General features: G+C 37.9%; 1 protein-coding gene across 1 annotated transcript in view; it reads left to right on the forward strand.

Annotated features, from left to right (window-relative positions):
* Positions 1-17,159, forward strand: part of pcxb (pyruvate carboxylase b) — a 332,924-nt gene that overhangs the window by 248,589 nt on the left and 67,176 nt on the right. The window contains exon 13 of the mRNA XM_055007761.1: positions 15,898-16,042. Within this exon, the coding sequence (XP_054863736.1) occupies positions 15,898-16,042 (145 nt within the window). The remainder of the gene's footprint in view (positions 1-15,897; positions 16,043-17,159) is intronic.

The following is a 17,159-nucleotide window of genomic DNA, read 5'->3' on the forward strand; positions in this document are numbered from 1 at the left end:
TGTTGCACCAGCTGACATTTTTGGCGTTTCATCGACCAGTCTGAATGCAGTGCTTTGCAAAATGCTGTTAAACCTTGAATACAGAGTTTTAGTTTCATTAAGGACTGAAATGCACTTCAACCAGTTAAAAGCAGTTTCTGGGCATTTTTGCTTCTGTCATATTTTGTCACTGCAGTATAAAGTCCTGCACCTCTGTGGAAATGGCATAACTGTGACTAGAAGGAGAGAAAAATCAGAAATGTCTTTGGTGCAGTTTCACACATTTGTAATACCATAAATCACAAAAAAGAGGGGAAAATGCAACATTTTGGTGCCCAGGTACCCACAGGTGGTAGCAATACTCAAAAGAAAATTGTTGAAGCTCCATACTCTAAATGTTTTGCTACTTAAATTTTTTATTTGCCGCCATACTTGTCTCCCCGTGTAACACCTTCCTGCAGTTCAGCCTATTTCAGCTGAATCATGGCTGAGTCCTGTATGACTTCTCAATTGTGTTTTTTACAGATTCTGGTTAGAAGAAACTTGTTGTTTTTGTCAATGTTTTTAAAAAAGGCATGTAGAAGAAAGTGATTCTGATGGAATATTATGATTTTTTTTTAGCTTGGATTTTGTTAAGTTTCCTGACTGAGTAATTGTCTCTGCTTTTACATTTTTTGGCTCAGATAAATGGGTTAATTTTGGCAGTTTTGTAAAACAACCCACCCCTTCAAACATACCAGTGTGTTTGGCTTTCAGAGGGTTAAATAATAAAACTAATATTACACATAGCTTACCGCAATTAAGCTTATTCTGACTATGAGAACAATTGCATTATGAGGATCAAAGCATGTTGTTTACATGGGCTCCACCTCAGTGACATTACTGAAATAATCGCATTATGATTGGATTATTGACTGCACAAGTCAACATTTCTCACAGCAGGACATGTTAAATGCAGGTGTAACTAATAACATTAATAACCGGCTGAAGTCTGCCAGAGCCCCGGTGTTGCTCATGCTGGCTTCACTGGCACAACTAAATGGAACAGAGCCGTGTTTCACCTGTGCTTCCCCTGCTGTTCAGGCTCATAAAAGTCTGGAAAGTTTGCGAGTTACTGCAGCCAGACAGACATTTCAGCACCACGGTCAGCGCTCATGAGCTGCATGTTAGATTGCATATAGAGAGCAGCAGCAGCCCTGATCAAAGAACATTAAAAACCCAGATGTGAACAGCTATAAATACTGATGAGAAAATCACAAGCAGCCATGATAACCTATAAAAATATGCAACTAAATAATGCATGATGTTCTGTGCTGAGAAAATCTAGACAGTTATAGTACATTCGGTAAATAACAAGCGGCTGTTAGTCATTTGGTGTTCTGGGCTCCCCTTCGTCCCTGAAAATAGAGACCACGGATGTTTTAGCATTAAGGGCGTCACGCTGAGCCATAGATGGAGGGAACGGATTAAATATGGTCTTGCTGGTTGAGTCAACAATTCCATTTTGGTTTGCTTTTAAAATAGGAGTCTGGCTATTTTTGCTCAATGTTTATTAGCGCAGGAACACAGATGAATCTCCTGCTCAATACTGACGGTAATCATCAATACAGATAGGCCCATTAGATGAGACGGATTACTTTGTCAGAACAATATTGAGACTTTATTATCACGATGCTAAATTGAGACGTCGTTGAAGAGATTTTTTTTGCCAGCATCGTACAGAATGCGATAAGGATGAGACACTTTGATCTCTAGAAAGCCACATGTGAATCACTGAATCCTCTTTTGCATGCTCCTTCTTTTGTAGTCAGTCACCTAAAGTAAGGTAATTATAACATCTTTATTTTTAAGCGCGTTAATTGAGCAGCAGGATATCAGGAAAGAATTCTTACTGACGATTAAACAGTAAACTAAACTGCCGGCTTCATTTCTTCTATGTGCATTGTAAATGGCTGTCTTTTGTGTTCTGGAGAACAATATGAAGGTATTAAGAGGAGAATAAAATCTTTCTGCAAACTCTGACATCCACTTTCACATGTTTGCCTTCTTGTTACAGCTGTAATTGCCTTGTACCTGCTTCACAAGACAAATATTTCACCTGATTTATTATAATACTTTGGCTTACTTTGAACCGCGCACTCTGCTGTCGTGTGTGAAAACATTTGTCACCGTGAGTGGTGACACTTGATGAATATTTTGCAGCTTTTATAGTCCAAGCCTGACATTGAAGTGTGTTTGAATTGATATAGTATATCATTTTTGAGTGTGTAGTCAGAAGTCTCTAATCAGAGAAGAAAACAATGTTGAGCTACAGTTTTTCTTTAGGACTTCAAGTTTCCTGCCTTTTCTACTCTGCTGCTCTTTTTACACTTAATTTGATTTCTTTTATATTCTTTCTGCTTTTCAGACTATTTGAGGCATATGACAGAAATGGCTTCAGCTGGAGCTGCAATATACTGGAAAATATCATTTTGATATTTTGTTTTGCAATTTTGAAAAATATACGATAATTTTTGCCAAATGGCTTAAATAAATCTGTTTTGGAAGAATTAATTGTTCTAGGATGACTAGGGTTATTTTTTAGGTGAGTGCATTCAAATAGAAAATGAAAAATATGTTTTAAAAAGCAGGTTCAAGCAGTTCAGTGTGAACTCAACTGTTTGGAACCTTTCTTGTATGATGTAACATTAGCAGAGTAATATTTGGTTGCTTTGGACTGTTTCTGGTCAGCATGGTCATTTCTGTCACTATAATATTTCCATACAACTGAATTCTTTTTGCAACCAGATTTTTCTTTTTTGTGTTTTTCTCCTGTTCCTTGCTCATTTTGCTGTGCACATGTGTAGAATGCAAGTCGAAAAACTCTGTATCTTGTAAATAAACTTACAAACTTGTATCCAAGAACCTCTGAATCAAAGTAATTATCACATTTTTCTTGTAGATCGGTCACAGGAAATGAGAACCATGTGAGTTTTCTTTTTATATCAAGCAGCAAAAAAGTTGTTTCATGATGTGTTTGTGTTAATTTGCCTCACTTCACGTCACACTTCCTTTCATCTGACTGTTAACTCACACTGATATCACAGTGTCGATGCTGAAATTATATATTTTGCAGCTCTAAACATACTGCACATTGCTTTTTACAATGACAATTTAAAAAAGCAAACCTCAGGATCTTGTCTTGTCTTGACTCACAAAGACTGTTGAAGAAGTAATTTGGTGGCAAAGGTTCGCAGGCTGATAATAAATGGCAATAGTAAGTAGTTATGTATAACCTAAAGTGATATAAAGTAATATTTTAATCTGTCTGTTACATCAAGTAGTTTTGTTTGTCTTCTAAGTGTTAATTGTAGCTGACATTACTCCTCTGCTTACAAAATTGAATCTGTGTAAACTTTAACTGGACAATTATTCCATATTTTCCTTTTATATAATCTCAGTTCAAAGAATCAAAAGCATTTTGTGGCAGGTATTCAGTAATGAGACAAATTTAAATGTTATGCAACTCTGTCTCCACTCACTGTGGGGTCTCTCAGCAAGACTATGAATTTCATATTTTATTCTTGCGCTTTAAAAAATGACAAAAACTTTAATCTATCCCAGCATGCTGTGAGCTTGTTCATTATAAATACTCCAGTGATTGCTGATGTCAGATTAACATTCATTGCACAGAGTTGAAACCTGCTTCTGAGCCCACAGCCGAGATGATATTAAACTACACATCAACCCTAAAACTAAAATTAGATTACACTTTTGACAGGTCAACAAGATCCTCTGACATGAGTGAAAGGAGAGCAACAGAACCACCGTCAGAAGTTGCTTTCATCAAAACCCCACCGCCTGCAGCCGATCTGCTGACCATAATCTGAAATAGCAGACAAAAATGATTCAGCATGTATATCCAAATTAAATTCATCAGACTGCCAGTAGTTTGGAGCCTGAAAAGTGCTCCTCACCCCGTTAAAAGATAATGTGTTCTTTGGTTCCCCTTTCTAACTTTCATAGCTGCAGAGGCCGAACTGAACACTGAACACAGCTGCTAACCCACTGACTAAATTCAAAAATGATTAGAGCAAATTCTTTTCACACAATAACACGAAGAGTTATTGTGTGAAAATTGTTTGAAGTGTTTATTCTGCCTACTGTAGCTGCTCTCTTCAAAACAAATGGAAATACAGAACACACAAATCTACCAAAGATCATGTTTTTGTTGTAAAATATCCATTTAAGATATAGCTTTAGCCCAACAGGCTCAAGTTCTACTACTGCTGGGTGCCTGTGTGATGGGGTTAGTAATGAGCTTTATTGAGCTGGAATCCCAGAGTGAAACTATGAATTCCTAATGTTTTCTGTAGGCACTAAAAGGTTGAAGATCTCCTGCTGCTTTATGCTACATGGGAACTCAAGATAGACCACTGGCTCAGTGGTTTGGTTTTTGGGGGGGGAGGGAGAGGAGAATGAGATGTTAATTTATACAAATATTAACCCAACATCTTGAAAATCCAGCAAGATTCCAGACTTTGATCTTGCAGGATCACATGTGATTTCAAGTCTGGTCCTTCCTGTTTTTGATTCACCAGTCTAAGTATAATTAACACAAAAAGAGCAAACACCTGCTAAGTGAGTCTGAGACAACACGCTCTGTGGGTTTGGAGTACATCACGAGGCGTTTAACGTGTCACAGATCTACTGCTTAAGGATTCCCAAAATACCACTAAGCAGCAATCTGTTTTAATAAGCTGGTGTCTCAGAGTCTCTAGAAGGGGCTAAAAAGGCATTCTTTCAGCCAGTTCAGCACCATGTTTTTGGTGATACCTTGTGAGACACACAGCTTAAGGAAAACGCACCAGGTATTAGCTGTGATTCCTGGTGAATGTAGCTTCCCTGGTGGCCATGAAGGCGTCATCTGGTATGATCGCTTTAATATTTAAACTATATGTAGTCATTTTGCGACATAAAGCACATGCAGTGGGTTATTTTGTGTCGGGAAAATTGCCTTTCACATACCTGCCTTCATCACATCATCTTCTGTTTTAGATTGTTTGTCACAGAATTATTTTCCTCAGAAAGAGTGCGACATAAGTCTGTAAATCTGTGGTTATAGTTCAGTCTCTGCAACTCGAAAGAACACATTTTGTAGCTGTAAGATCAGCTCAGTCTCTGTAAGATGCTGCTCTTGCTTTACATTTGTAAGAATCTGATGTCCTATTGAATGCTAAATATCTTTTCTGCAGTCCTTTGTTAAACATGTCTGGCAATTTCAGCACCATGGTCATCGTCAGCTCACACAGCAGCGACTCAGTCAGACTGAGTTAGAAATAGTTCAGGACAAGCTGAGCCTGAGCTTGAAATTACCTCTCCTCCCTCTTTCTGTTCTGTGCATAGGTTTTTGAAGTGTTTCTGATATCAGTAAGGGATTATAGCTGGATTTACATGAGGCTGCGTCTAGTGAAACCTCAGATACACCCATGAATACAGAAAACTGTCATCCTAGAAAGCGAGCGCCTCTGTCAGTTTATTTAATCATGTTTTTGAACGGACTCTTTCACATCCTGTGAGCTTATTTACTCGTACAATAGAAATATTTCTGCCCACAGCTCCCTTTATGAAGTGCAAGGTGAAAATTGCTCTGCCATGGAGTCCTGATAGGAGTTATTACTGGAAAGATCACAATCAGATGTTTTTATTTCACTTGGGAAAAACCCTTGTGGCAAATGTCAAACACCTGATTCCAGATTTCAATTTGTACACAGAACCTTGAAATAGTCATGCACAAATTTGTGATCTTTTCGAGGGGCCTTGTGGTAAGATGGGGATGAAGAGTGTGTGTGCAGACAAACATTTTCAGATTGTATTTCATGGCTGTAAAGGCCACTGGAATTGGATCAGGATGGTTGGAGTGGTGAATAGTTATTGCCTACATTCAGCAAGAGGACAGAACGTAAGAAATAAAGAGGAAGATAGAGAGCAAAGAATTACAGCATGACCTTAGTTATGGATCAGTACAGATGGGTTTTTTTTTCAAGGCTGATGCCGATTATTTGTCATCAAAGAACAATATTTTGAACTTACTCCTGAATCTTACTGTCCAAATTTAGCATAACACAAACGCAAAGTTTTGTTAAAAAGTGTTTATACTGTGATAACTCAAAATTCTATCAGTAGTTTACTGTTGAGACTGGAAACACAAAATGATGCCAACAAGACACAAAACAACCAAAGAACAGGACAAAAAACAGAAGTGAGATACAAAACATAAAAGAAACAAAAATGATATAAATGAGATGCAGCATGACAAATTTGAGACAAAAGAGCAAAAACAAGACACAAAACAACACAAACTGACAAAAACGAGACTCAAAAACACACAAAACACACAACGCACGAGACACATGACAAAAACATGACACAACATGAGAAAAACAAGACACCAAAGGACAAAAACGTGACATAAAATTAAAGAGACACAAAACAACTAATGAAGACAAACAAGACAGAAAAGAAAAAGGAAACACAAAATTACACAAACGAAACATGACAAAAATGACACACAAAACAAGAGTGAGAAGTAAAACAGCACAAATGATAAACAGCATAACAGAAATAGGACAAACACTAGACATAAAACCACAAAATCAACCAAGACAAAAAAGCAGCAACAGTTTTGTAATGTTGTTTGCAGTGGAAACACGATAAAAACTCTATTTCATTAGAAAGTCTAGTTACAGTATTTAACTGTAAACCTCATATATTACTGCAGAAAATATAAAAATCTAGAAAATCCAAATGATTTTGCAGGAAATTTTGTTAATATGTTTGCCATACATTTAATTAAAAGATAGAACTGTGGGCGAGCCACAGTAGAGCATGTTTCAAATTAATTTCCTTCATCACAGATTCATTTAAAAGAAACATATTACCACTAGTCGAAAGAGTGCAAACAAACAAACACACAGTGGCTGGTCTGCTGCTGACCTTCTAATGGACCAATCAGCAGTAAACTCATTAACAGCCAACTGATGGCAAAACGCATCAGCAGCATGACACTGACTTTCTGTTGGCGTGTTCCTGCATATTTTTCCACTCTTCATCCACACGCATGTCACTGCATGTTTGTGTATTTGTCTGTGTGTGTTGCATTTAGAGCCTCAGGTTCCTGTGAGTCTCCCACTTTAAGTATTAGCTTGAAATTGTATGAATTTCTTTGCTGCTGCCGTTGGCTTTCTGTAAAAACCAGACTTGTGTGTGTCTGGGTGTCTTGTCTGCATGAGTAAATTTGGTGTGTGTGTGTGTGCGTTCATGTGCGTGTTAGGTCCCTCACATGTCAGTGTGAGTGTGTACATTCACACTTCGGGCGGTTTGTGTGTGTGTTGATCTTGTTTTTGTGTCCAGGCCAGTGGTTAAGGCATGACGGATGGGGATAGGGGAGACAGAGGAGGAGAGCAGAGAAAAGACGAATGACCTGACAGCTCCCCTATTCAACTCCTAATCACTGAGGGAGTGTGGAGGCTGTGTGTGACACAGGGAGGCAGTGTGCGCATCAGGGAGGACACACAAATCAGGTGTTCTGTGTGTTGTGCATTAGTGTGTATGGCTTAAAAATTCACATCTGTACTGTTTTAGGTTACACTGGTCTGCAAGCAAAATGCCTCCGGAATAAAAGCTAAAAGCTTGTTTTGGCCACGAACAAAGAAAAATTAAGTCAATAGTGCTAATTGGCTCTATTTTGCCAAATACAGTGTTGGGTCAAAATTTAAAATTCAATGCAAATTAAAGAGAAATCTAAATGCAAGAGCGAAAATAACACAAACAAAACACAACATGATGAAAACAAGACACAAAAAGGGCACAAAATAACACAAACAAGAGACAAAAGAGAAGCTAGACACAAAACAACACAGATGAGACACACCACGACAAAAACAAGACACAACAACAAAAACGGAACATAAAATGACACAAACAAGACACACCATGACAAAACGAGACAGAAAAGGACAAAAACAAGAGAATAAAAAAACACAAAAGGAACACAAAAGACAATAAAGTAACCCACTTGAAAAAATGCAACATAAAATGACACAAATGAGACAGTGCCAAAAAGAGACGCAAAAGGACAAAAACAAGACACAAAATGGCACAGAAAGAGCACAAAGCAGGTGAGACACAAAAGGACAAAAACGAGACATATCACCAAAAAAACGCAAAAGGACAAACACAAGACATTAAACATGACAAAAATGAAATCTAAACAACTCAATTAAATAAAAAAAAGAATGAAATTATATACATAAACCTATGTGTTTGTAATTAAACTTTACCATTAAATGAGCCATTCAGCACTTTTACCATTTGTTTTCCAATGTATGTTATCAAAGTATGTAAGATTTAGCAAAGTTTTAGTTCTGAAGCAGATTGTGAACCAGTGTTATTGCACTGTCTTGTCTTGTCTTTTACTTCAAGAATCTCTGTTTGCTACAAGAAATGAACACATTTACCCTGAGAGTGTTTTTCTTGAGTCAGTGTACATTATGGTGTGTATGCTGCATGGGAGAGAAGAAAGTAAAACATTTGGTGAGTGTTGATCACTAGGAAATGCTACGCCACACTAAAACAGAGCTGCTGAGAGCCTGATCTCTGTAAGGAGCAGAGCAGCCTTGTTTACAGGAGATGCAGATTCAGGTGAGCTGTGGATCAGAGCCTCAGAACAGGATTGCATCAAGCATATTCTCAGCTTTAAAGGTGGGCATTAGGATTTGTTTGCCAACTCAAACGCGGTGCCAGTTAATTAAATGACATGTTGAGATTTCAGTCAGACAAGACTAACGCCTATCACAGATGTATACCACCACACGTCTCCTAATTATCACCTCTCTGAGGTTTGTCACTTCCATAACAGGTGTGTGATCATGTTCATCATTATGTGACTCAATGCAAACAGCTTTGCATCAGTAAAGTAGCTTGTCGTGATCATGGTGATTCTGTTTGTCAGGGTGCTACTCTGTCTCCTTAAATTGTAAAGCTTGTATTGATTATTTATGTTGCCTCCCTAGTTAACTTTGTTTCTGCTCACCTTCCCCACCCTGAAGCCAAATGTGCTCTATTTGATCACTTTGATAAATAAGAACGTCACTGGTTCAATTTCAGCAGTCCGTCTCTGTGGCCGTTTGCTGCTCAATGTGTCTTTTTTTATGTTTCATCTTAGCTGCGCTTGGACAAGGCGTAGCATCTCTGTTCAGTGCGGTGGACAGGGCGGCTTACTACAGCAGGCATTTGTCTTGACGCTTGTTTGTGAGGTGCTGTTGAGAATTCCTAGTTTCTGTTTGCAACTTTGCTACTTTTACCCTGAGAAAGTTCACCTTTTACTTCACGTTTGCACAGAACTGTGGCCCCACTGAACCTTGACATAGCGTCGGGTAGAGTTTGGTTAAGGTTCGGCTTAAAGCAGCTCAAAAATTTCTTCGATAAACTTGCTGGTGTGACTATGAACTAAGCATTAAATTAGGAAAATGTAGGAAAGGATTTCGGATTTTCAGTGCCCTGTGGTAGACTGTATCCAATGCATGTAAGCATTAGGGAAAGGCATGTGTCATTCTACCTAACACAGGTATACCAGCGGTGGCAACAACACTCTTTTGGGCCTGAAATGATAGGCAAGATTTAACTCTAAAAGAAAATCCTAATTTCAACTTTTTCTTTTTCCATTCGTCAATTGCAATTTTTAGATATTTACAGTAGGAGGGACACTTGATCACAGAGCCCTGAAAGATTGTTTCATAGCTTTGTTTGTGATTTGTATGACATTTGCAGCTAACAAAGGTTTAATTTAGCCACAGAGCAGTATATCACAGTGTCATCTGCATAAAAGTGGACATTTTATACTTTTAAGATTGTTTGCTGTCATTTTCTATTTAGTATTTCCTGATTCAATTTCCCTTGATAATGCACACTTCAGCTATTGTAGATTACCTGAAGTGTTAGCTTAGCTCTTACTGTTTAGTACTATAGCAACCAGAAGAGGTGGACACTATCATGATGGCAAGCAGAGAGCATTGGTGGAGTTTAGACAGTAAAGGAGCACTGTGACAGAGACCTTTTAGGTTTCCTGACATTCACCCATTGCAGTGGTGATAAATTACAATTGGCTAAACCTGAGTTTTGAGTCGTTTTTGTGGCTTTTGTTGCACGTGGTAACAGGAATAAACTAAGAATCTGGATTAGGTTTATGCTGCTACTGATGAGTTAAAAGGCCCTGTGCTCAGTCCTGATTCCAATCTTAGGATGGATGTGCAAAATGAGCAGTAGTTGTCCCAGGACTGACCCTTGAGGCACACCTTTGGATACACCGATGAAATTCCAAATGATCAGACATTCCTGCACAGTGCTGTTATTTGTCTAAAGAGTCAATAAAATCAGCAGCTACTGTTAAAGGAGCAGCATCTGTGCTGCATAGTAGGATACAAAAAATCTGAGTTTGTATCTCAATTAAGGAAAACGGGGCAGATGAAAAGAACCTTATTTTTATCTAACCCTAACACATTATGTCTATACAGTTCCTAGTATAACTATTTTAGAGTTGCAAAATATAAATAGCATATAAATACGACACAATCTGGTCAGTAACATGGTAGCAGATGCTTTTTTCCCTTTTTTTTTAATCATTACCCCACCTATTTACCTGCAAGGCGTACTGAAAAATTACATCCAGTCCCAGTGCAGACAGACTGTAGACAACAGCAATACATAAAACTGGCAGGTGATATGTTTGATTTTCTGCCCTGAGATGCCCAGACTGCATTTTACGATCAGATATAAATTCTATTAACGTTTGGTTGTTGGATGCCAACTATGGCACTCCGTATGAAGCAAAGAAATACTACTAGCTTTTTATTGTATTGCTACTAAGTACTTATTTAAGTGTATTTGAGTGTTTTTTTTTTGTGTCAAGTCCAACTTAAATTAGAAATAATTTGGCTCAAATTACCTTTAGCCTACAAGCCGACCTAAAGTGATGTGTTTAACTGACTTGTCTGCAGTCGAGCCAACGGCCTGGGATGTCAATACTTAGCTCATTGTTGCTTTGGCAGTCATGAGTACGGCTGATTGCAACAAGAGTGATGACAAGCAGCTGTGAGCAGAATAGCAATAAAAGAGACTTTTCTGGTGATAAACTAGGTGCTGTGAGAACCAAAGTGGGGACAGACACAACCAGATGCCAGGTTTTGGTGGGTGATGAAGTGCATGTTATTTAGCTTGTAGCAAAGTGAAGCAGTGATTTCTGATGGAGGCTCATGTGAGAGTTCAGTTGTTCTATATCAGAAAGTATGTGGATATGTTTCAAATAAAGCCATTTAGTTCACCTTATCACACTTCTGTCTACAGATTTTGCCTGTTTTGTTAAATAATGTAATATTAAAATCATGAAATAAGTGTTACTTCACGTGTTGACCATTAAAAACAGGTCAAAACTTTTGATAACATCAACAATATGTATTTTTACAAATGGTAATTATTTTTTCTACGCAATGTTTGACACAAAATTACATCATGTTTGTCGTTAAGCATTAAAAAAAAGAAAAAAAAATCTTTCCAAGCTGAAAATGACAAATTGTAAGTTGCACTTTTACAATGTGTGAATTACACTATTTTACTGTATTTAAATCAATAAAAAATATTATTTTGCACATATTTATTATTATTATATGAAAAAAAACATCTTTATATTGAGGAGTGAAACATTGCAAATAATACTGTGTTATTTTAAGTGTTATTTTAAAGGCTTTTTTTCTTTTTCTATTATATTTACTTCTGCTACCTAGTAAAATCAGTCATCACACTTGAACTCTACAAAAACTAACACAAAACAAACTAGCCCAGTTGAAAATAATGTTCACATCAAAAATCTGTATTATTAGAAATGTACATTTGTTCTTTTACTATGATTGAGCATAAAATGACACTATTTTTGCTATATTTAAATCAGAATGATTTTTGTCATTTGACAGATATTTGCCAATATTTGAAAAAATACAGACTTTACCTGTTTTGTAAATTATGGTTGACATCTGAAAAAATCACACAAAGAAATAATCATTTACATGTTGACTGTAAAAAGAAAAGACCAAAACTGTACATAATGTTCACATGGAAAATAGTACTTTGTTGTTTTACAGTGTGTGACTGTAAAATGACGCTGTTCTACTGTGTTGAAATCAGTATTCCACCATTATTCTAACATATTTTTCCTGCCACCTTTGCTGCCAGATTCTCACAGTTGTTTAAAGATTTACTTTTTATAGTGCACTAAAAACTAATGCAGTCCTCAGACGTCTGTGTGCTTGCACTCACAGTATGAAAAGCTTTTGGGAGCCACGATCAACACTGGAAAGAAAGTGTGTATATGTTCTGCATGCTGTGTGCATAGCTCTGAAAGCTGTAGCCGAGTGGTGGTTTCAGGGCATCCAAATCAGGCAAGGGCCTCCGTTGAGTGTCTGCATATATGTGTGTGTGTGTGTGTGTGTGTGTGTGTGAGACATTACTGAGAATGCGATGAAGACGGATGGAAAAATAAGAAGGGATACTGTGCAGTAGGAATGGAGAGTCCAAAGAGTCTGAGACTTTTTTTAGCATGTGCTACAGACCATTAGAGGAAACATGGAGAAAGAGTGAAGCTACTGTGTGTGTGCGTGATCGCCACAGGCAGACAGAGCAGGCTGATAATGAACACATTGATCTGGTACAGCAGAGAGAAAAAGGACAAACCTCCATGTATTAATGGCATCGCCATTGTCCTTCTCCATTGTTTCTGAGTTTTTCATTAATGACCAGTGTTTGTGTTACTTGTCTTTCTTTCCTTGTCTCTGTCCTGCCACATCCCTCTTTTATTTATACCTTTTGATTGCTTCCCCCCTCATGCTCACTTATAAAGTTTGTTTACTGTGAGGGCCCCAGGGCCTTTTTCAGGGTTACAGTGTGGTGTGGTGTGAGTGTGTGTCTTTAATGTTGCAGCTTCCCTGGTTGGCTAGAGCTGGACTTAATCAAGAAACTAGAGGCATCTGTCTCTGGGTTATATAAGCCCAGCCTCATCCTGGTTGTCTGGAGGCTCCCTCTTCCCCAACACCACTTTATGTTCTGTTTGAATTCTGATTTTCTATATAGTTTATTTATGGTTACCAGAGTTTGCCTGGGAGATTTTTTTTCTTTTTTGTTCCTGCCAGTCTTATTTGTTAGATTTTATGTATTGTTACTTTTGTTAACCCCTGAAGTACAAAATCCATCTCCAAAATTACACCATAATTGCACCATTTATCAGAACAGGAAACTGTAAAAACTGAAAAAAAATATGAATTTTCAGCTTTCTGACAGCTTTGAACTAATTATGTGGGACTTTCAATTTTGGTGGGAAAAAAACAATCACAAAATATCAGGGACTTTTCAGCTGAACTGCGGGTCGTGTTCACACAAAGCAGAAAGAGGACAATGATGAAAATAAATTAAAATGTTACTACTAAAATATCTTTAGTATGTAGAGCCACTATATTTTTTCCAGTATTGGTAACACCTGTGAGTACTTAGAAAATGTTGTACATGTTGATTCTATGTTGTTTTCTTTTCCTATTTTTTTTTTAAAGTAAAGAATCAAACAAATAACTTTACTTTTTAAAATGATTTTTTAAGGGTTTTTGTGTTTATAACTGTGCCTTGCTGCACAAAAGGCATTGAGTTGTCTCTACTTCTAGCCATTGTGGGTCTGTTTCCATAGAGGTGCAGGACTTCATATCACAGTGAAACATGAAGCTACAGTGAGGAAAAGTTGTTAAGAGCAGAAAACACCCAAAAATGTGTCATGCTAATCATAACAATTATACAAAGCTACCAGGTAAAAATGATATTTTAGAAAGATGTTTATTTTATCCGTTCTTGCCGAGCTTTGCTCTCATTTGTCATAAAAATATGAAGCCACAACTAATAGCTAGTTAGCTTAGCATAAATACCAGAAAACTTCACATAGCCTGCTATGCTAAATTCTAATCTCAGAGGTGCTGGTACGTCGATTTTGTTGCCTTTTAGAAACTGAACTAAACCAATCTGTTTCCATTCTTTCTGCTAATCCACTAGTCGCAATAATGGTAATAAAAGAAAACTGATTGTTTCTTTAGCTAATATGTTTCTTCTACTTTTTACCAAATGTAGTCTGACCCAACCAGCTTGCTTTTCCATCCTACATTTGGCTTGTTTTTGAGTCAAAACTTAAAGTATTATATAACAATTTCCATATTTCACATAGATGTTTTGAGATGTATATAGGGCAGCAGCATATATTTTAATGCAGTTATTGCTGGCCGATACTGCTAATAGAAGGGAAGAAGATGTTGGCAGGTTTTTGAAGTCTTTGGGCTGAAATCCCTTTTTGTTTTTAGTGCACAGCTTGCAGCCCAAGGCTTGGCGGAGCAGCACAAGCCCCGTGAATCCCTCAGCTCTGTTCTCTTTCTGCTCTCCAGCTCTGCTCCCTGTGGCAGAGGGCTCAGAGTACAGTCATTCTGTGTTTGTGCCCGCTGTATACCTCAGAAAATGAAAACCTTTCTTCCCTTGCTGGGGATGTGATCATCTGGCAAGACATGGACTGCTTTCCTTCAATTTTTGTTTGATATTAATAATAATAAACATATCTATCTATCTATACATATATACATATATATGAGAGAGAGAGAGAAGGACAGAGAGATTTACATTTCTGTTGGCATGACTGATGTGTCCTTTATTGCCCAGCACATTGATGTCTCCACTACATCCCCCCTCTCTCAGTGTTGGTAATGAGGTATGCGTCTGTGGGGTTTGTTTACTGCCCGACTCCCCTCTCCCAATTATGGGATTCCTAAGTGATTATACTGTAGCAATTATTTTAAGTTGGCCTGGGTTTGACTGTCAGCTTAACACTGAAATTACGGTTGCAAATTCTGTCCATCTGCATGTTATGTTTGTGTGACCAAGATACCCATCTATAGAGATGATGAGGTGGATGATACGGTTCTGGGCTGCATTACATCTAAATCCCAGCAGGTCCTCCAGGACTTTCTCTTGGTTCTGAGCTGTCAATGTGTGTGGAAGTGGTTTTCTTTTTAAATGTCACTTAAGAATCCAACACGTCAGGTCATATGCAAAGACGTTTTTGGAAAACTTTAAGAAATAATCTTTTGCACAGTTTACATTCCTTCACTTTACATCCCTCCCTCGGGGACGTTAAACGCTGATAAATACTTCTAAAACCGCTCCAAGAATATATTAACATATCCTTTCACCCTTTTGTGACTTTCTTCCTACTAATCTCTCTCCTCCTTCCTTTTCTCTGTCACTCTCCTTCCTCTTACAACAATTCAAAGCCATCTCTCCACATTGTTAAGACAGGCTTACAAGTGAAAAAAAATCAGCAACAAATCAAGTAATGAAACTAACTCCAACAATTACACATCTTTCCTCTCTTCTCTCGTTCACTCTCCCTCTCTTTGTTAATTTGGAGAGCTTAATTGGCGTGATAATACTTTTGAGGCAAACAAACAACAACAAAATAGAAATGGAATGTAATTACTTTCAGCAGTTGACTTCCTCCCAGTTTCCTGTGTGTGTTTGTCTATTCAAGCTGAGATTGTGCAGCGTTTGAGGTTTTCAGTTATTGAATGAGGCTTGCATGAAGCTACTACTTCATTACTAGTGTGTACGTACAGTGCTTTGCATTCACAAATGTCAAACACCAACCTCTTGAGCAAGATGTCTTCTTTAAAATAAGTATTTTCTTTTGAGTGCAAAATAGCACCTTCTCTCTGTTTTGTATTTACATTAAATTGTGCAAGAGGTGTTTTAAGTAGTTTACTCAGTAAGAAGTTAACAGTCTCCTCCTTTGTTTATCTTTTCTTTCTCCAGACCAACATTCCTTTCCTGCAGAATGTTTTTGCCAACCACCAGTTCCTGCACTCCACTGTGGACACCCAGTTCATCGACGAAAATCAGGAACTCTTCAACCTCAAACCTACTCAGAATCGAGCCCAGAAGCTGCTGCACTACCTGGGTCAGTAAATACACAAACACCCTAACAGAAATGAAAAGTCCAAATCAATTTAGTCACTTAAATAATTTCAGATTTTCTTCATTACTTGACCGCATCACTACTCAAACAATATGACATTACAGCTGTGTTTCGGCCTTTTAGCAGAAATTAAAAGGTTAATAGCTTGGCAACCACCTATTAGTGACAGAGCTACCAAGCAATGATTTTTTCTGCGGTTTCCAGTTAAATAATGTATTAGCTTTAAAAAGCTAAAGGTGAAATAAGGTGCAGGAAATCAAGATTTCTTGAGATACTTTTTTTAAGTGTTTTTTTTCCTTTATTATATATAAAAGACCGTGGACAGAGACAGGAAACATGGGTAGAAGAGTGGGGGAAAGACACAGTAAATGACCATGGGCTGGATTCGAACCCACGACCGCTGTGTCGGGGATTGTAGCCCTTGTTCATTGGTCTCCGGCTCAGCCAGCTGAGCTATCTGGGTGCCCTCTTCAGATACTTTTGAATGAAAGTGGTTAGGATCAACCTACCAGTGAATATGAATGGTATAATTCAATGCACAATATAACCATAGACTCTTTCCAGCCTTCCAGCAAGGCTTAGATAAAGAGAGAAGGCTTAAGCTCCTTCTCCTAAACTCTTAAAAATCATCTCTGCTCATCAGTCTCACACATTTACAATTTTTACCATGAAAATAATCCCTTCATGCCTTAAAATGGCTTTAATGGAACTTTAAGCCTCCTTTAGTACGCACACATCCATTTATTTAGTTTCCCCGCCTCTTTGTCCAGCCCCCTGTCTGCAGTTCACTGCAGCTCACACTCACCTGCAACTCTGCTAAAACACTGTACAACTACTCCATTACTGAACTGAAAACTAATCCTGAATTCAGGATAGGTTCTGAAGGTTTGATGCGTATGAAACCCCAGAAGACTGATTCTGTGATTTTAAGATTTGTCATCCATGTGCTACAACTGCAAGGTGGAAATGCTCAGCCCTAATCCAAGATAACAGGACAAAAAGTCCCAATCCTCCTCATGCAAAGACATGAAAATGTAGGATGAAGGAATGAATGAAGGATTTGGTCCACAAACATGTATGCATGCAGTGCAACACTCTC

The sequence above is a fragment of the Amphiprion ocellaris genome, chromosome 23 (genome assembly GCF_022539595.1).
Source record: "Amphiprion ocellaris isolate individual 3 ecotype Okinawa chromosome 23, ASM2253959v1, whole genome shotgun sequence".
NCBI classification, from domain to species: Eukaryota; Metazoa; Chordata; class Actinopteri; family Pomacentridae; genus Amphiprion; species Amphiprion ocellaris.